The sequence below is a fragment of the Elephantulus edwardii genome, unplaced genomic scaffold (assembly GCF_000299155.1).
Source record: "Elephantulus edwardii isolate Elephantulus edwardi_28Jun2011 unplaced genomic scaffold, EleEdw1.0 scaffold00532, whole genome shotgun sequence".
Classification (NCBI taxonomy): Eukaryota; Metazoa; Chordata; class Mammalia; order Macroscelidea; family Macroscelididae; genus Elephantulus; species Elephantulus edwardii.
Window position 1 is genome coordinate 88,177 of NW_006400282.1, and position 21,648 is coordinate 109,824.

General features: G+C 40.1%; 1 protein-coding gene across 1 annotated transcript in view; it reads right to left on the minus strand.

The window, feature by feature from the left end:
- FAM129A (family with sequence similarity 129, member A) overlaps window positions 1–21,648 on the minus strand; it is a 156,956-nt gene that overhangs the window by 42,490 nt on the left and 92,818 nt on the right. Inside the window, exon 6 of the mRNA XM_006903193.1 lies at window positions 8,022–8,137. Coding sequence (XP_006903255.1) covers window positions 8,022–8,137 — 116 coding nt within the window. The remainder of the gene's footprint in view (window positions 1–8,021; window positions 8,138–21,648) is intronic.

The window sequence follows — 21,648 nt, forward strand, 5'->3', positions numbered from 1 at the left end:
CCCCCCAGTTCACTCCTCTCTTTGAAAAGCATATCCCTTTTAAATAGTTTTCTCCCTCATCTGTTTCAATGCAGTATATTGAACCCATCTTTCTCAGTCTCCTCCCAACCCTGATATCAGTCCTGTTTTACAACAGTGGCACTATGCAGTATTTGTCCTTTTGTAACTGAGATATTTCTCTCAGCATAATGTCTTCCACGGTCACCCATTTTGAATAATATTGTATGAGTTCCTTGTTTTTCAATGCAGCTTAATACTCCATTGTGAGATTATAACACAGCTTCTCTATCCATTTGTTTGAATTAGGTTGTTTCCAACTTTTTGCTATTATGAACAACAAAGCAGCAATAAACATGGGTGTGCATATAGCTGCGTGGGTGGTGGTTATTGTTTCTTTAGGGTATATTCCTAGTAGTGGAATTGTTGGGTCAAATGGTATCTCTATTTGCAACTTTTTGAGAAAGCACTACACCACCTTCCCCCACGGTGGTTGCAATCAGCTTTCTTATACTGGAGCTGTTAAGAAAATATGGGGTCCAGAGACACTGTCCTTGCCCTCGGGTTTCACCCTGCTGCCTCCAGGGATGCAAAAGCTCATTTTAAGAGACCGCATACAATTCTGTTAGACAAAGACAACAACAGATAGCACAGATAAGGTCCAAAGAACACAGAGTTTAAAAGGTCTTGGGGGGAAAAAAAAAAGTAGAACCTATTTTTACTGAAAGATGATTCTGTTCAGTGAGCTTCCCACTCTTGGTTCAGCTGGTAAATATAAAGATGAACATTGTTACTTTTTTTTTTAAGGTCCTATTGAGTTGAATATGACTCACAGAGACCTTATGAACAACACATCTGAACCCTGTCCTAACCTGGGCCATCCTCATCATTTCTGACATACTAGAGCCCAGTGCAGAAGTCACTGTGTTAGTCAATCTGGTTGGGGGTTCTTTCTCTCTTTCACTGACCTGCGACCTTTCCAAGCATGATGTACTTCTCCAAGAAATGGTCCCATCTAGAAATATGCCCAAAATATGTGAGATAAAGCTTTATCATCTTTGCCTCCTCATTCTGGCTATACTTTCTACAAGACATGGTTTGTTCTTTTGGCAGTTCATGTATACTCAATACTCTTCTCTAACACCACAGCTCAAAGGCATCAATTCTTCTGTCATCCTTATTCATTGTCTAGCTCACAGACACACAGCAAGTGATTAAAAAGGTCATGGTCTGAATCAGGTGCCCCTTAGTTCTCAAATTGGTGTCATTGTGGTACTTTAATGTCACAATGACCTTTTCCCAGAAGATCACTTGATAAATTTATATTGAAAAGTAGAAAACAGAGAGGAATGCATTAGCAATACTGAGGGCTTCATTCCAGACTGCCACAATAACGCCAATTTTGCAATAAAGCAAGTCCCTTGAATTTTTAGTTTCCTGGTACATGTAGAAGTTATCTTTATTCTATACTGTACAGTGTACTAACAGATCCCTGATAACATAGTGGTCAAAGAATTTGGCTGCTAATTTAATGGTAAGGAGTTTAAACCCACCAGGTATGGGAAAGAGAAGGCATTTGCTTCCATAAGATTTTACAGCCTCAGAAACCCTACGGGTAGTTCTGTTCTGTTCTATAGGGCCACTGTGGGTCAGGATTGAATCAACAGCTGTAGGTTTGGATTTTTGATTGGCTTTCTATTAAGGGTGCAATAGCATTTTAAACAATCTCAAACTTTTTAAGAAAAAGTTTTAAACAGAGTTAAAATTACCAAAATGTGCCCCAGAAACATGTAATGAGCATATGGTGTTGGGAAAATGCTGCCAATAGACTTATTTGTACCCGGATTGCCTTTGATTTGTGAAAAATGGAGTACCTTGGAAGCTCAATAAAGTGAAGCACTAAACAAGGCATGCCTGTAGTGCTATTTTTTTACCAGTATGCAAACATTTCCAAATAAAACATTTGTCTTTCCACAAATTATTAAAAAATATTTGCTTTGCCTGAACATTTGCCTAAAAATAAGCATTATCATGATGGTGTGCCATACTGACAGTGTGAGTCAGTACCATTATTGTGAAGATAATGAAGTAACAAGATTGAAAATCTTATGAATTCATACCTCTGAAGGGGAGATGAGGGATTGAGAGAACATTAGGAATAAGTTCCTAGATGTTGTTGTTATGCTGCTGTCGAGTCACTTGTGACTCATATGTGCAACCCTATGTGCAACAGCTCTGAACCCTGCTCCAACCTGTGCTAACAAACCTACCCTCATTACCCTATTCACTGAATCAATCCTATAAGGTCTGAAGGAAAAACAAAAAATACTTACACACTAGGTGTTTTAAACAAAAGATAATATTCTTGAGGAGCAGGGAGTAGGGAGGACCCCTAGCCTGTTGACTTGGCCCCATATGGGGGCTAGGGCTGAGTGAGGACACCAACAGATCTGGAATGCAGAGAGAAGTGTGAACTCCTGAGCTTGCAGCAGGTGCCCATTTAGACCTAGTCCCAGATGGCTGGGGATGAGTTCACCAGAACCAACAGGATGAAGCCATGTTTCATGCTGTGAACTAGCGTTGATGGCTGCAACCTGATGGCTTGCTCTGGACTGAAAAATGTTTATGGATGCAGATGTTCAAAGTTTCCAAGTGGAACAGAGGATCCTTCAGCAAAAAAGACACATACATGCTTGATTCCACAAAGTGCTGGCTTAGAGGGCTGGGCACATCAGCAATTAGCTATCTAAAAGGAGGATATTAGGGCATGTGGCATGACTGAGGTAGTCGGCTTACATGCTTTTACTAGATGCTGGTGGGATGCCTGTAAGGGAGAGGAAAAAAACCCCTCACAATAATTGAAAGAAATATAATGTAAATTAAGGAATGTATAGAACATAATGTACATGCTTGAAATACAATGCATACGAGTCATAAAAATATTCATTTAAAAAAGGGAAGGAAAAAAGACTCTATATTGTCAAATTCAGTAATGCGACATCATATTCCTTAACTACCTAGTAACTTCTCCTTGGACCCTTGAGCTCTTTTCTCTGTGAACCTTGAGATGAGTCTCTTTTCTTATTCTATAACCCCTTATTATTATGAAAGATATGGTTAGCCTCAAACCTTGCCAGGCCCCATGCAGTAAACTTGTTTTCTTTATACCAGCTTCTCCAAGGACCACCTGATAGTTCTGTCACAGACTGGCTTTGTGACTTCAACCTAATCTTTTAACCCTTTCTCTCATCCAGAGAGCACTGGACAAATATTCCTAAAATTCCTTCCTGCACTCACATGCTATGAGTTTGTGATTCACCAATGAGACACAGATTTTAGAGTAGTAAAACTTATGCTGAATCTTTTAATAACTCTGGCTTTTACTGATCTCTCCTCTGTGTTGTGGGGTATGAATGAGCGTGTGTGTGTGTGTTAACCACTTACAACATTCCTGGTACTATGAAATTAACACCATACTATGACTGCTTCTGAATCACGGGGTAATAAAAATGATGCTTGGCTGCTAAGTGAATGCTTGAAAATTCAAGTCCATACAGAGGGACTTTGGAAAAAAGCCCCGGTGACTGACTTCCTATAAATCATCAGTTGAAAACTCTGAAGAGCACAGTTCTATTATGACACACATGGGGTCACTGCAAAGCAGAGTAGACTCAGTGGCAAATGGTTTACTCATATGCCTGCTTCATATGAATGCTTTATGCGATCCATAAATGCACATTATTGGCTATTAGGTGGGGAATTGATTTTGATTTATGAACTACCATATCTGACCAAATAAAACTGACCCACAGAGATTTCTAGGCAATCACCTAATGGGCTATAAGAGTTGGTGGTGCAGTTGTCAAACTGTCCAGTCACTAACCCAAAGGTAGGCAGTTCAAACCTACCAGGTTATCTTTGAGAGAAATATGAGACAGTCAGCTTTGATAAAGATTGTAACCCTGGAAACCTTATAGGATATTTCCACTGTGTCCTGTAAGGCGCACTGGAATTATATTGGAATATATGCATTGGAATGAGCTCAAAGACAGATTTGTTTCATGGTTTTAGTTCCCTGGGTGTTTGTCTCATGGAGCTACTGGATTTGTCTGAATTGCCAATTTTTCAGTAAGCAGCTAAGCACTTCACCATTTTTGTCACCAGGACTCTTTTTATATTCACACACACACACACACACACATGCATATCTCCCCCCACATTGTTCATTGCTGCCTCATCTCCTGGAAGTTTATATAAGTCTTTCCTCAACCAAAGGATATGATTAATTCTCTTGTACTTCATAGACAGCCCAAAGCACACAACTGAGAGCAAAGAAAACAAAATAATCTCAACTTCCAACCCTTAAGTCAGATTTACTGAGCCCCTGCTTCCGACGGCATTGTGCAGGAATGCGAACTAATGTGAGATTTTGGGTGAGAGGAAAAAATAAAGCAAGTGAGGTAGAAGAACTCAAGGAAAAATAAACGTGTGACTCTGTATATTCCCAACTTTGATGCAGATCTCCCACTGGGCGGAGTCAGGAGCCATGACTCTTTTTGCTGTTTGCTCATTCTTGGACTCGGGGACCATAACTCCACAGGACTGGGCTATCTGCTCTGTCCTCTGAATTACTGGTACTCAACAGGGTGCTTGGCATAGTTCTTTAACTAAGGGAACTGGGGAAGTCTCTTAACACCAGTCTTAATCATTTATAAAATGGAAATAATAATAATAATAACTACCCTGCCTAGCCCATAAAATGTGTAAGATGAAAAGCTAAAACTAGCATCTGAACTTTATATAAAGCACTGCTCAAAGACATTTGATGTTGGTTTCTCCATAAAAATATGTCAGTGTCATATGCTCCAGCTTCTGCTTCCTTTGTTTTTGCTTGTCCTTTGGGTGTTTGTATTGTTATGTCTTTGTCCCCTCAGACTAAAAAATGAATGTCATTCTCCCAAATACCAGAAACCAAGAATTGGTTAAAACACTGGCGTAAGCCTTAGACTAGGAAAAAGATAAGTTTAAAATTAACCAAAGAAGATGATAATTCTGAGTCAGATGGTAAAGCAATAAAGAAAAACCTCCTCATTATGAGAGAGTATTCTTAGTTTCAGATGCTTAATGACCATAGAGAAGGAAGGCACCATCTGGCATTATTGCAATGTTGTTTCTTAATAATAAATTTCACAGAACCCCAAAGAGATACTCTGGAGGATGCAGGAAAAAGCCAAAGAATGGGATTCTTGGACACTGGAAGTATTGCTTAATAATGTCCATATCCGTCCTCTCTTGTTGATGGAACCAGCATGTTCTTGGTGTCCTCATAGAGGTTGGGGACCAGCCATGAAACACAATTCCTTTGGAGATATTTAACCCTCATCAAGACCATGGCCACCGCGGAGCTTAGATACATGACTGGAATTTAATCAGAGAAATTAAATGCACTATGGGACATGGAAAATTCAACTAAAAACTCAACTCATTGCAATCAAGCCAGAGCCATAGATGACCTTCCAGTATGTTTTCAGAGGCTGTAAATTGCATGGAAGAAGATAGCCCAGCTTTCTCCCATGTAGCAGCTGGTATAGTCAAACCTTCTGCCTCTGGGTCGGCAGTGCAGTTCCTTATCCACTAAGCCATCAAACTTTCCTGTTGTTGTTAGGTGCCACTGAGTCAAGTACGACTCACAGGGATCCTATGAACAACAGATCAGAACTGTGGCTGGTCCCGTGCTATCCTCCTCATCATCACTGACATACTGGAGGCCAGTGCTGCACTTACTATGTGGATCCATCTCATCGAGGGTCTTTCTCTCTTTTGTTGACATTCTATCTTTCCAAGCTTGATGTCCCTTTCCAAGGAAAAGCTCCTCCTAACAGCATGCCCAAAGTATGGGAGACAAAGTTTTGCATCCTTGCCTCCAAGGAGCACTCTAGCTGCATTCTCCCCCAACCCCCAAGACATATCTGTCTCTGCTTTTGGCAATCCATAGGATATTCACTGTTCACTAACATCACAACACAAAGTCATCAATTCTTCTTCTGTCATCCTTATTCATTGTCCAGCTCTTGGATGTATAGCAAGTGATGAAAAAGATCATGAATCTATGAATCAGGGTCAAAATAGTATCTTGAGTCTATCTCACCTGAATCTAAAAATTATCTCCAGAGCGGGTTTGAGGCATTGAACACTAATGATTGAAGATCAGATGGGTTATGGGATGACATCAAATATATCATCCATGAAGAAAGCAAAGGGTCATTACAAAGACAGAGGAGGGGGGAAAAGACCAAAATGGATGTCAGATGAGACTCTGAAAATTGTACTAGAGCATCAAGAAGTCAAAATAAAGGGAAGAAATGTTAAAGCAAAAGAGATTAACAGAATATTTCAAAGGGCAACTCAAGATGAAGTATTAAAATGGAATGTGTAAAGAGCTGGAATTGGAGAATGAAAAGTAAAGAATTCACTCAGTATTTCTAAAGTTGAAAGAAGTGAAAAACAATTTGAAACCTTGAGTTGCAATATTGAAAGATGCTATGGGCAAAATCTTGAATCTTGAAGAGCTCCCTAAGAAAGAGAAATGAAATATGTAGAAAACAGTTTCAGGCTTTTAAAACTTGTTTCCATTATTTACTTCTACAGCATCTACTTGATAGGTCTCCAACTGTGTTCTAAATACTTTATCAAGAAGATATCATTTAATTCTCACAAATCTCCAAGACAGTAAGCTCTGGTGATATAGACCTAGGGAGGTGCAATGTTAACCCAAGGCTGAGTCTCACTGGTAATTTACACACATGGGAGGAAAATGGGCAATCTCTGCCTGTGTGATTTATAGCCTTGGAAACCCACTGGAGAGTCAGCTATGAGTCTGTTCCAACTCAAGAACAATGTGGAAAACTTAAAACCCTTCCAGGTAAACATCATCATTCCTATTTCTCTCTCCCACCCAGAGGAGGACCCTAAGACAAGAAGTTGAGTAACTTTTGCTGATTTAAATCAAAGTTGCCTGACCCTAGAGCCCCAGAGCATCTGGCACCGCACCCGTGTGCTACCTATTTTATATCTTCTGGAAGCCTGAGTTCATTTGAAAGAATAACCTCCCCCCCCCCCCCCCAATCCTACTCCTTTCCTAAAGAGTAGCTCTTTTCATTGTACAGACATATCTGGGATATATTGCATGGTTGTTTCTAGACCACTGCAATAAAGCATATAGGACAATAGAGGGAGCCAAACAGGTGTTTTTTGTTTGTTTTTTTCCTAGTGGGCCTAGTCTATGAGTCGCAAGTGACACTGCAAACAACTCAAGGGCACATAACAACAACACAATATGTGGGCCTAGTAGTCAAAAGCTGTGCTGCTAATAACAACAACAGAACAAGTGGGCTGAGTAGTAAAAAGCCGTGCTGCTAACCAGAAGGCATATGGTTCGATTCCACCATCTTTCTCTGTGGGATAAAGAAGGCAATCTCCTCTCATGTGATTTACAGCTTCTGAAAATCTACTGATAGGTCAGCTATCAGCTATGAGTTGACTCTGACTCAACGGCACACAACAACAGTGCAAAATACCTTACATTTCTGTGTAGATTATGCAGGTGCCTATTAAGTGTGCAAAAGCATTATGAAAAAGTTTGAAACAATTTATTACTAAAATATGGCACAGAAACACAGGGAGAGCATACACTGTTGAAAAAATGCCCGGTTGTCATAAACCTTCCATTGGTAAAAAAAAAAAAAAAGTAATACCTGCATAGTGCAATAAAGCAACACTCAATAAAATAAGTTGTGTCTGTGGTTGAAGCGCTTCTTCTGTCTGCCCTACTGAGTGTTTGGTCTGGGAGTAGTTGGAGTAGCCACAGGTTCATAAATAATAAATAAAATGAAAAAAAAATAAAAAATAAAATAAAATGGTCTTTGAAATCACATCTTCCTTGGGTTATAGTTTTGGTTAACTATGTGTCAAAAATCTTAGCTCCCAGACAAGGAGAGGATGTAAAACTCTGAGCCCTGTGTTACCTGGACTTCATTCCCATTGGTCATCTCCCAGGAGCCATAATGCCCCTTCTCCTGCCGGAAGAACTGCACAGCTTCTAAAAATGCTTGGGCTTCAAACGTCGTCTGCTTCGTGTAATCTAAAGGAAAGAGGCAAGGGAATTTAGCAAAGGAAAACCACTTTTATATATTTATATGATTCTTCAACTGGAATGGTTCAGAGACCTTGTGTTACCAGAATATTATAAGGGCTAGAATCATGAGGCAGAAAATGCAAGTGCTGATTTCCATATGTATATGAAATTACTAAGGAGTTTTAGAGACATGGTGATTAACTGATTGGCTACTAACCAAAAAGTTGGCAGTTTGAACCCATTAGCTGCTCTAAGGGAGAAAGATGTGGCAGGATGCTTTTGTAAAGATAACAAGTTTGGAAATCCTATGAGACAGTTCTCTGTCCTACAGGGGTGCTGTAAGTCAGAACCAACTCGACAGCAATGGCTTCTTCTTGGGTTTATCATATTACTTGCTCAGTACACTAGTTGATTAATTCTATCTTGAAGATAGTAGGCAAACTGCTTAAAATGAGAAACCAGTCCCTTCAATTTTTTTCTGTTTCATAATGCTTCCCTTTCTCTCTGGGGAGCTCTTAATGACTCAGTGGCAAGAAGGTGCTCTGCCAACCCAAAGCCATCAGTTTGAACCCACCAGCTGCTCCCACAGGGAAAAGATGGATCTTCTCCTGCATAATTTACTGCTTCTGAAAATCTGCCAGAGGGTTAGCTATGAGTTGGTTCTGACTCAATGACAAGTAATAACAATAACTCTAATCCCAGGCACCTTGGAAACCTTATGCTATAAATGCTAACACCTCACTCTCAGGCAAGCTCTCTCTAAATAGGGGTTTGTTTTGTTTTGTGAGGTTTTTTTAAATGTAAATAGGTTTTATTTTATTGGTAGTAGCAGTTGTTATGTATACTTTCTATTGTCAGGTTCTGTGGTCAACAAATATCTCACTTGCTGTTCAAAGAATTGTTTAGAGGTTAATATTTTAGTATTACCATAGCATGGGTGAAGAAATGAAAACTTATGTTTATATGCTTCTTTTAAGAATATATCTGGTAATTGTAGAATCAGATAATTGATCCATATAACTAAAATGATTATATATATATAAATAATTTCCATTGCAAAGGGCTCAAATACATTGATTGACATGAAAGAGATAGGGCTAGGCATTTGTTATTTTGTTTTGTTTTGTTTGTCAAAAATTAGATATTGGATTCTAAATCATGTGATATGTAGGTAGATGGATGGGTGGATGGATGGATGGATAGATAGAAAGAGAAATCCTACTATTTGAGTAGATTTTAACGTACAGTGAGCCTTTATTGAGTTTCTTTTTTTTATTATTTTCTTTTTTTAAATTGAGATTTTAATGAAAGTTTATAGAGAACTTGGATTTCCATTCATTCATTGTTGCACATTTTCCTCCCTGTCCTCCCTTCCCTCAGTTAACTTTTTTCCTTTGGGGAAAAAAATAAATAATCCTTCATTGTTATACAGTCTCCAGTCCACTTTACTATATAGCACTTATTCAGGACTCTGGTTATTCCAATAATACCTAATCATATATTCCCTTTATACAGTTATCTCCCTCGTCTACATTATTTATCCCCTCTTATCTTAGTTTCCTCCCAACCCCCATGACAGTCCTGTTTTATAACAGAGGCATTATGCAGTATTTGTCTTTTTGTGACTAAGATATTTCACTCAGCGTAATGTCCTCCAGGGTCACTAATTCTGTATAATATTTCATGAGTTCCTTGTTTTTCAATGCTGCATAATATTCCATTGTGTGAATATACCACAGGGTCTCTAACCATTAGTTTGTTGATGGACACTTGGGTTGTTTCCACCTCTTTGCTACTGTGAACAAATCAGCAATAAACATGGGTGTGCATATATCTGCCTGGGTGGCAGCTCTGATTTCTTTAGGTTATATTCCCAGTAGTGGAATTGCTGGGTCAAATGGTATTTCTATTTCCTACTTTTTGAGAAAGCTCCATACTGCCTTCCATAGTGGTTGCACCATTACACACTCCCACCAACAGTGAATAAGGGTTCCAGTTTCTACACAACCTTGCTATCATTTGTTATTTGCTGCTCTGCTGAATTTTGCTATTCTTACTGGGATGAGATGATATCTCATAGTTGTTAAATAGGGGGTTTTTTTGGTGGTGGTTGTTGTTGTTGTTATGTGCCGTCAAGTCACTTGTGACTCATAGCGACCCTATCTATGTACAACATCCCTAAACTCTGCTCTGTCCTATGCCAATCGCACCGTCTCTGATACACCCATCCTGACTACCCCAGACATTGAATCAATCCACCTCATAAGGGGCCTTCCCCTTCTGCACTGTCCCTTCACCCTGCCAAGCATGATGTCCCTCTCCAAGGATCTGTCCCTACTTGCAACATATCCAAAGTATGTTAGACGGAGCCTTAGAATCCTTGCCTCCAAGGAGCAGCCCGGTTTGACCCTTTCCAGGATAAATCTGTTTGTTTTCCTAGCAGTCCATGGTACCCTCCATACTCTTCTCCAGCACCACAGCTCAAAGGCATCAATTCTCCTTCTGTCCTCCTTAGTCATTATCCAACTCTCTGATGCATAACAAGTGATTGCAAAGACCATGGCCTGTATCAGATGCACCTTTCTCCAGTTTCCCAAACAAAGCTCCAATTTCTTTGTGACTTGATTACACCTGTCTGTCAAAAGGATATCAATATAGCACATTAACCTTATAATAACTATGTAAAAGGTTGGGCAGTCTCCTCCTGTGTGATTAACTGCTTCTGAAAACCCACCAGAGGGTCAACTATGGGTTGGTTCTGACTCTCTGGTATACAACAACAAATAATTTTAGTAACTATGTAAATGCTTGGCAATAATAGCTTGTTCATACAGTAGGATAAAGGAACCCTGATGACACAATAGTTAGTACTTGGCCAGTAGTTCAAACCCACCAATGTATCCATGGGAGAAAGGACCCGGTGATTTATTCCCATCAAGATTATGACCTAGGAAACCTTAAAGGGCAGTTCCAGTGTTGTATAGTATTGCTATGAGTAGAAGTCTATTTATTGGCACCCAACAACATAGTAGGATATGTTGTAGGCACTTTATATATCACAATGACATCTCACTAAAATTTCTGAGTGGGTGCTACCATCATCTCCATTTTGTAGATGAGAAGTCTCAGGCGCAGAGAGTCTGAGGTCAGAAGCCTGAAGTTCTACAGCTCATAAGTGGCAGAGGAAGGTGGGATATGGACTTGAGCAGTCTAACTTCAGAAACTGTACACCGCCTCACTGACAATTTTATAAGTTTACCTTCCCATATACATGTTTGAAAAGATGATCTTCTGGTCATCATTCCAACACAAGGGTAAAAAAAAACATTCTACTGGGAAGAGTTTAGGCACAGTTAGGGGAGTGGAGCTGAGCGACCTCAGAGCGCCACAATTCTCAATTCACACTATGCATACAATGTGTACATATCTCAAACACATAAAGTTAGCTCTGACAGCAGAGTAATAGGAATCTCAGGGAATGGAGTTAAATAATATAACAATTGAGAAAGGAATTCTTGTTGATAGATGCCGTCGAGTTGACCAAACTCAGCAATTCTGTGAGCAAGAGATTGGAACCTTACCCTAACCTAAAGGTTTGTTCTCATTGTTATGTACCATTGAGTTGGAACCAACTCATAGCAGAGCCCCCAGTGGGTTTCCTGAGGCAGTAAATCTCCAAGAAGGAGAATTCCCATCCTTCGCTCAAGAAGCAGCTGTTCGATTGCCTTGGTGTTGGCAGCACAGCTGCTCTCCAATCTTACAAAGGGGAAATAACATGGGCAAAACGAGTGTCCTGACTCTGCCCTCACCCCAGAGGACGCAAAGTATTCTCACAAATAGCACAGAATCCTCACATTGTACTGTTGAGCTGATTCCATTGTAATCCTACAGGACGAAAGTGGAACTGTCCCTTACCATTTCTTTACAGGAGCAGATAACCAGTTCTTTTCTCTTCAGAGCAGCAGGTGGGTTTGAATCAACAACTTTCTGGTTAGCAGCCAAGCACTTACTCATTGAAAGCCACAAATTCACCAGAGGGACCTCAGAACCTTAGACAGTGGGAGTGCTCGGTCAAGGTCTGAATGACTGATTTGGAAAATGGGGCAGAAATGAAAGAGATGAATTTGTGATGAAGGATTGTTGTCGTTAACTGACCGACTTATGGTCAGTCCATGTCCAGAATGAAATGCTGCCCACACCTATGTCATACTCAAGATGAGTTGCAGATCTGACAGGTGTGATAGCTTTGGTTTGTTTGTTTTGTTTTTTTTGGGGGGGTGGTACTATTTCTTTTTATTAATTTTAATGAACATTTACAGAGATTTTGGATTTCCATCCATTCATTGTTGCACTTTCTCCCTGCCCAGTGCTCCCCCACCCCAGTTCACTCCTCTCTTTGAAAAGTAAAAGAAAAACTCTTTCATTGTTATGCAATTGCCCCGCACCCCCCCACCCCAAGTACACTCCACTATGCAACCTTAATTTTGGACTCTTGTGATAACCATAATACCCTATCATATATCACTTTTAAACTGTTCTATCCCTCATCTGTTTCAATGCAGTATACTTAATTTATCTAGTTTTTCTCAGTCTTACCCCAACCCTGATGTAAGTCCCATTCTACAACAGTGGCACCATGCAGTATTTTTCCTTTTTTGACTGAGATACCTCACTCAGCATAATGTCCTCCGAGGTCACCCATTTTGAATAATATTACATAAGTTCCTTGTTTTTTAATGCAGCATAATATTCCATTGTGCGAATATACCACAGCCTCTCTATCCATTTGTTTGTTGATGGGCACTTGGGTTGTTTCCAACTCCTTGTTATTGTGAACAAAGCCGCGATAAATATGGTGTGCATGTGATCGTTTTTATTGGCTGACTTTCAGAAGTAGATTACCAGGCTTTTCTTCCCAATCTGTTCACAGTCTAGAAGCTCCACTGAAACCTGTTCGGTAACACAGTCACAGGTGAGCTTCCACTGACAGAAGGCTGTGGCTTCATATGATGTGCCCTGGCCAGGAATAAAACCTAGTACTCCAGCATGTTATTGTTGTTGTTTGATGCCATCAAGTTGAGTATGACCTATAGCGACCCTATGAACAACAGATCTGAACCCTGTCCTACTTTGTGCTATCTTTCACACTTCCTGACACAAAGAATCCATTGCAACAGTCTCTGTATCAATCCACCTGGTTAGGGGTCTTCCTCTTCTTTACTCACTACCTTTCCAAGCATGATGTCCCTCTCCTAGAAACAGCCTCTTCTAGCAACATGCCCAAAGTATATGAAACAAATCTTTATCATCTTTGCCTCCAAGGAGCACTCTGGCTGTACTTTCCCCAAGACATACTTGTTTGTTCTTTTGGCAAACCATGGGATGTTCAGTGCTCTTCTCCAACACCACAGCTAAAAGCTGTCAATTCTTCTGTCATCTTTTCATCTTTGTTCCTTGTCAAGCTCTTAGTTGCATAGTAAGTGATCAAGAAGACCATGGTTTGAATCAGATGCACCTTAGTCCTCAAACTGACATCATTACTTCTCAATAATTTGGAAAGGTCTCTAACTGCAAATTTTCCCAGTACAACTTGTCTCCTTATTTCCTTAATGTTGGTACTAAGGATATAATTGTGGATCCAAGCAAGATGAAGCTGTTGACAGTTTCAGTCTCCTCCCCAATCATCATGATGTGGCCTACTGGTCCAATGGTAAGAATCTTTGTTTTCATGACATTGAGATGCAATCCATACCAAAGCCTGCATTCATTGATCTTCTGCAACAAGTGCTTCAAGTCCTCCTCACTTTCAGCAACCAAGGTTTTATTATCTGCATAATGCAGGTTATTGATGAGTCTTCCTCCAATCTTGATGCCACTTTCTTCTTCATAGATTCCAACTTCTTGAATAATTTTCTCAGAATACAGATTGAACAGGTATGAAAAGAGAATATAACCTTGACATTCTCCTGTCTTAATTTTAAATCAGGCAGTGTTCCATTGCTCAGTTCATACAACAGCCTCTTGGTCTAGGTATTGGTTTCATATAAGCACAATCAAGTGCTCTGGGATTCCCATTCTTCTCAATGTCAGTCATAACTTGTTACATTCTATACAGTCAAATGCCTTCTGCATAGTAAATAAAGCACAAACAGACATTGATCAGGGAGGTCTGGTGGCCCAGTGATAAGAAGCTGAATTGCATGCAATCCTGAAGGCACACAGTTCGAATCTACCAGCTGCTCCACTGAAGAAGAATGGACAATCTCCTCCGGTGTGACTAACTGCCTCTGAAAACCCACTGGAGGGTCAGCTATGGTTTGGTTCTGACTCTGTAGTGCACAACAATAACAACAGACATTCTTCCAGTATTCTTTACTTTCAGCTAGGATGCATCTGACATCAGCAATGATATCCCTGGTGCCAAGTCTCTTCTAAATCTTGCTTGAACTCTTGGCGATTTCCTATCTAGGTACTGTTCTAGCAGTTTTTGTATTATTTTCAGCAGTGTTTTGCTTGAGTATGACATTAATAATATTGTTTGATAGTTTTCACATTTCAATGGATCACCTTTCTTGGGAGTGGGAACAATATGGACCTCTTCCAATCCATTGGCCAGACAGCTGTCCTCCAAATTTCCTGGTATAGTCTGGTGAGTACATATAGTGATGTAACTGTTAATGCAAACAAGTCAATTCATATCCCACTGATTTCTTGGGCCTTTTATTTGGGGAGGGGTGCTTATTTTTGCCAATGCCTTCAATGCAGCTTCAACTTCCTCCTTCATTACCATTGGCTCCTGCTCCTATCATACTTCCTGAAATTTTCTAGTATCAGTCAGTTCTTTCTGGCACAGTGACTCTGTGGATTCCCTCCATCTTCTTTTGATGCTTCCTGGGTCATTCAATATACTGTCTATAGCATCTTTCAATATTTGGACTCAAGGCTGTAATTCGTTTTCAGTTCTCTCAGCTTGAGAAATGCAGAGATAGTTCTTCCCTTTTTATTCTCTAATTCCAGCTCTTGGTGCACTCAATTCTAATACTGTGTTTTGTTTTCTCGAGCTGCCATTTGAAATCTTTTGTTCAACTCTTTTACTTTGGCATGTTTTTCCTTTGATTTGGTTTCTCTACTCGCTGGTGTAATTTTCAGAGTCTCTTCTGACATCTATTTCCATTTTTTTCTTTCACCTCTGTCTTCCTAATGAACTTTTGCTCTCTTCATGGATGATATCCTTGATGCCATCCCAAAACTCACGTGGTCTTCAATCATTGGTGTCAAATGCTTCAAACTATTTGTAAGGTGATTTTGTCCTATGTGTCCAGCACAGGAGGCAAGAATTCTACCCTGGAACCAGATATGTCATGCTATCAAGGATATAAACTAGTTAGCACTAGATACACTGCACAGGATGGGTTTACTGGATGTCACTGCCCGTAGAGGGTTGTGCTGCTAATTCAAAGGTGGTACCTCTCTGGTGGTTCATATACACCAGCAGCTTCATGGAAGAAAGATGAGCAATCTCCTCTCATATGATTTACAGCCTCTGACTCGATGGCAGCAAAGAGAGCAGCTGCAGGAATTTGGAAAACAGTGTAGTTCAAGATATTATCTGAACAATCATTCAAGCAAATTTTTTTTGGTCACAGTGAGGATACCAGGAGGCCCAGAAACTACCCCTCCAAAAATATTAAACTGTACCTGACATGTTCAACACCAACACAGAGATTTGGTCAAATGCAAAATTCAAGTCAGAAAATGAACCTGGTTAAAGAATTAGGTTTTTACATGGAATTATATTCTTTTCTGTTATTTTTCTTGGCTTGGCCACTGATCGAGTGTTTCATTTTAGAGGTTTAGAACACAAAAATTAAGGTCATGAATATAAAGCTGATACCATTGGCAGTGTTTCCCCCACAAGGGACTCTGATACAAAGCTCAGAATAATGGGAGGGACTTTACCAACTGAGATGGAAACTGTAATTATCATGTTAGGATTCAAGATTGACTCATACATTCTTATTTTTAACAGCTGTTTTCATTTCTAACTTAAGGAAATGAAATGTGGTACTGTACTTGGATGGAGTGAAAATGGTCAGATGCAAGATCCTGGGGATAAAGCTTTAAAATTCTTCAAGTCTTTACAGGAAGCAGAGATTTACTTATTTCTTCTCCTGCTGACCTCAGTAACCAGAGAAGATATTTTAAATCCAGTCCATAATTTCCATATTTATACCAAATAAAATTATAACACTAATGGGCTACATAATGAAACACGTCCTTTTTGGAGGAAAATACTGAAAGAATGGGATTTGTAGACTACCACAGGGAACAAGAGAAGTTAAAGACAGGATAGGGTGGAGGTGAGGTGCTTTCATATAGGCCAAAAGTCTGTAATCAAACTGTACCACAAAGGAAATTATAGTAATTAAACATCAGCATAGAGGAATGGGGAATGGACTTGAATTCCAGACTCTCTGTCATCATGATAGACTTAAACTAGATTTTTAACTCCTCCTTTCCAGTGGAGAAATGAGCTAATCAAGTGATCCATCGTTAGATTTTGAATTTATTAAAAGATTACATAATTTAAAGGAGCCCTGTTGCCACGGTCCATAGTGTGTTGGACTGCTAATCCAAAGGCTCTGCCTGTCTAACTGTTCAAACCCACCACTGGCTCTGAGGGAAAAAGAGGTATTCTCTTCCAGTGTAATTTACAACCTTGGAAATTGCTGGAGACTCCAGCTCCATGGCAAGGAAATGAGATGATTAGATAACATAATTTAATAAATATAAAACTTTTAGAGTATCTGCCACATAAATAAATTGCTGTCAAGTTGACTTCTGCCTCATAGTGATCCTATTAAGACCTAGAGAAAGATGTCAGGTTTGACAGAGTTGGTGGAAAATCTGAAGACTCTCAATGAGGTGGACAGGCATAGGGGTTGCAATAATGGGCTCAACCATAGTAGCAATCATGACGATGATGTTGGATGAGGCAGTATTTAATTCTTTTGTTTGTAGGGTCATTCATTATGTGTTGGAGCCACGTAGACATCCCTTAACAACAATGGGGCAGAGTAGAACTGTCCTGAAGGTTTCCAAGACTATACACTTCACAGAAATAGAAAAATTCTTCCCCTGGGGAGTTGCTAGTAGGTTCCAACAGCTGACCTTTTGGTTAATACCTCAGTGCTTAACCACTGGGTGACCAAGACCTTATCCATCACAAAGTATACTGTTATGTGTCCTTCTGATTATAAGCAAAATGCACCAAAAATTGACAGATCATGAAGGAACTAAAGAACAAAGATTTGCTTTATAAATGATCATCTGATTCTGCAATGGTCATCTGATCTTCATTTCTTCTCAGTTATTTCCAAAGGCATTGCTAAGTGCAGTCAGCCATACAGGTGTTAGAAAATCGGATTAGCAGTCATCTGATCAACTTCCTGCCACAGATCTCATGGGAAAGACATAACAGGTTCATAAGCACCCTCTTTGCCAACATGCAAATGGAGAGATTAGTTCAAGATCCCCCATTATCCACAATATGTTTTTTGGTCTTCAAACTGTCTCCTTGTAAGGACAACTTGGGGGGGGGAAGTGCTGGTGTTTCGAGGCTGTTCAATGAGACAGATGTGCTGGGAAGTAGCTTAGAGACCATTAGATTCAGATCCTTTATTTTATGGAAGAGGAAACTGGCACAAGAAATGGTTAATTGCCTAGCTGAAGGTCACACAGCTGGTCAGTTTCAGAGCCAAGAGCAGAAAAAAAAAGTGGCCCTGGTGTGTCATAAGCAGCCTTGGCTTTGGGGCTTACTGAAATCACCACGGACCAGGGGAGCTACAAGTAATCTGAAAGGTCACTCACCCTGCACTCTCACCCCATGTTTTAATCTCTTTGGGATCCCAGATGGACACTCATGTGGCTACAGCCTGAATATGATCAGTAACAGGGACCTCAGAATTTAATGAAATAGCTCTTCCTACCATTGAATTGCTCTAATTATTGGAAAAGTTTTTCTTTGATGGATCTGAAATCTGTTCCCATGAATTCTCTCCCCCTCTCTCACTTACTCATTAATCTCATTTCTGACACTCAGCACAATAGACAAGTTTCCCTCCACTAAGCCAGCAATCATGCCCCACCCCAGCCCCCATCAGCCGTTTCCCTTTCCCAGTTCTCTCCTTCTTTCCCTTAGCCATTCTTTAAACAACATTTTTCTTTTTTTGTTTGCTGCATCATTTTACTTGCTTAATCTCTTCAATCACTTCCAGTTTATCAATGCCATTCTTGAAAACAGTCCCTAGAACTAAATGTGATACTCCAAGTATTGTCTGGCTAGCACAAATGAGCAAAATAAAAAACTGCTATTGAACAAGAATCAACCCTTATAGCTGGGTTTCCAAAGCAGTAAATTGCACAGGAGGAGTATGGTGTCAAACGTTTATTTTTCAAAATGTCTTTCCTAGCCATTGACTGACTTTGCCTTTGCCACATGGATGCGCAGAAATATGCAAATAACGTATGCTAGTTGATCCAATAAGGGACTTGCTAGTATTCTCATTAAAATGAATAGATTCAGCAGCAGAAGTTGGGAATCTGAACACCAAGAAGGAAGAGGAAACAGTAAAAGTCCTTTGGGGTCAGAGATTCCTGTGTTACTCAGACCAAGATCTACCAAGAGGAACAGCAGCTTCAGCAGAGTACCAGGGACTGACATGAGACAGAGCAGTGTTGGGACTACTGCCCCCAAAGCCAGAGCTAGAGGCCTTCACTGAAGCTTGCTGGAGGACTGAGGGAAGATGCCATAATTGGGAGATTAGGGAAGCGTTGTAATATTAGCCTAAGTCATAAGGTCAAAGAACCTGTAATCATGCTGAGAAGCTGTCTGGACTGAGGAATTGTATGCTGCTGCTAATCTGAATTAAAGCTTGTTTACTTCCCCAATAAACTCCATAATGATGAGTATGGTTCTGAAAAGCCTATGTGGTCATTGCTATGAATTTTGGACCTAGGGGAGCAATAAGATTGGTGTTGGAACCAGCAGAAGTAGGTGCAGGAGCATAGGAGAAAATGTCTGATCTTACAGGAATTAGTCTAGTAGTCTGGATATTGTTGACAAGGACAGTTCCCCTCTAGCAGAAGTCAGACTCCTCCATCCTTATGTTGCCGACCTTATTTCACAAGCAGATAACCCACCATTCTTCTGAGGAGTTGTTCTAGTTATATGCTGTCAAGTTGGAACCCTCTTAGAGCCAGTTTGCAGAGGCTATAAAGTGCATGGGAGGATCATTCTTCTGTAGAACACCTGATTTGAACCACCTGCCTTTGGGTTGGCAGCACAACTCCTTACTCACTAGGCCACCAGAACTCCCTAGTAGTAGTTGGTAGTTTTGAACTGCCAGGAAAGTGAATTCTTTGAGTTAGGAGTTCTACTCCCTGTGGACTAAGTCACCAATGCTCCCTAGTGCAAATTAGGGGAAGTAAAAAGATTTTACTTTCTCTGATTCCTAAACTCTTTCATACAAGCTCATCCTACTACTGACTCATATTTTGTTATAGTCAAATAAAGCTCCATATGTTTATTAGGGGATTTTTTGTTGTTGTTGTTTTTACCAAAAACTCTTGTCAAGCTGTTCCTAACCTGTATTTCTTCTTTTGACATACAAATTTGACTACTGTTCCTATTAAATTATTACTTACTATGATCAGTCTAGTTTTCTAGAACCTGCCAAAATAATTTTAAAATTGTAATTCCCTCTTATAACTCCCACTGATCCTGATATGACCTGAACATTTGGTGAGTTTGCCTTTTATGTTTCCATCACTGATATAAACATTCACCAGATCAAGGGCAAAGACAGGGCTGTAGAAAACAAAGAACATTTGGAGACAAATGGCAGACTCCTTTTGGCTACTTACTCAACAATCACTTTCTCACAACCAAAAAATGTTTAGAAATACACTCTTCTCTATAGTTCCCATTTTCTCATCTGTGCAGCTGCATGGAAAACTCATATTTGAGAGACATGATTAGATAGTTTGCAAAGGAAGGAAAACTTTTCTAGGCCCCTTGGGGACAGTCATTCAAGGGACCAGCCAAAGTGAAATGAATTTTGCTTTTTCCATTTATGTAGATTTATAATATGTCTGAGTCAACTGCAACACCAAAGCTCTGAGGCCTGTGGAGTCCTTCTGGATTTTGACTTGGGCCTCTGTGTCAGGACTCCCTGACTCTGGCTGGGTTTGGAAGCTGCCTTGTTATTTTATGGGTAAACCACACCAACCCGTGTTAGCTGATCTGCTTGGCGGTGTGCAGAAGTTATGTAACAGTATTACTCACTACACTGCTATGGGGTTCATCTCACTAACATATACTTCTGTCTTCGCATTATGTGTTGTCCTTTCAGGGTGAGAAGCAGTGCTTTCCCTACTTTCTTCTCTACCACAAAGATGAAAGGGCACAAAAGAAAGAAGAGCAGCATTGACTGAATGCTTATTATTAAGTATATCTCTGGGTGGAGAAAGTAGGTTGTGATTAACTGCTAATTTAAAACTTATGGTTTGAACCCACCCAGTGCACTGCGGAAGAAAGGCCTGGAAATCAGCCTCTACAAAGATTATGATCAAGAAAACCTTATTAACCATTTCTCTGGCATCCCAGTGGCAAAAGGCTGTGCTGCAATTCCAGAGACATGTAACTCAAGGCCACCAGCTTCTCCACGGGAGAAAGATGAGCAATCTCCTCCAGTGCAATTAACTGCCTCTGAAAACCAACTGGAGGGTCAGCTATGGGCCAGTTCTCACTCTCTGGTACACAACACCACTAACACCACCACCAATAATCCATAATGCATGGGTGGCCATGAATTGGAACTCACTTGATAGCAATGAGTGGGTTTTTTGTATCAAGTAGGATGAACCAAGTGAGATGTGTATACACTCTCATATAATCTTTCCAACAAACCTATTAGGTAGTAATGAAAACACTCATTTTACAGACAAAGACACTGAGTCACAAGAAGGTAAAACAACTTGTTCAACTGATACCTGATCAATCAAGCAAGGCCTATTCACCACCAAAGTCTTGTTATGACACTTGGTGGTTTGGGTTTTTTTTGAAAACATTTTATTTATTATGGATTCACATGTGGTTGCAAGAAATAATACAAGATCCCAAGTATCCCTCAGCCAGTTGCCCCCTATAGTAACTTCTTGTAAAACTGTAGTACAATAACCAGGAAGCTGACACTAATACAATTCAACCACCTTATTCATTCAGATTTTATCAATTTTACATGTACTCCTTTATGGATCTGTGTGCTATGGCTTGATATTTTTTTTAAAAGATATTTAGGGGAGCTCTGGTGGCCCAGTGGCAAGAAGCTGCACTGCAATCCCAGAGGCGCACGGTTCAAATCCACCAGATGCTTTGCCGGGAAAGGAGGGACAATCTCCTCCTGTACCTGTCAGATCCGATTTGACGGTACGTACACACACACACACACACACAC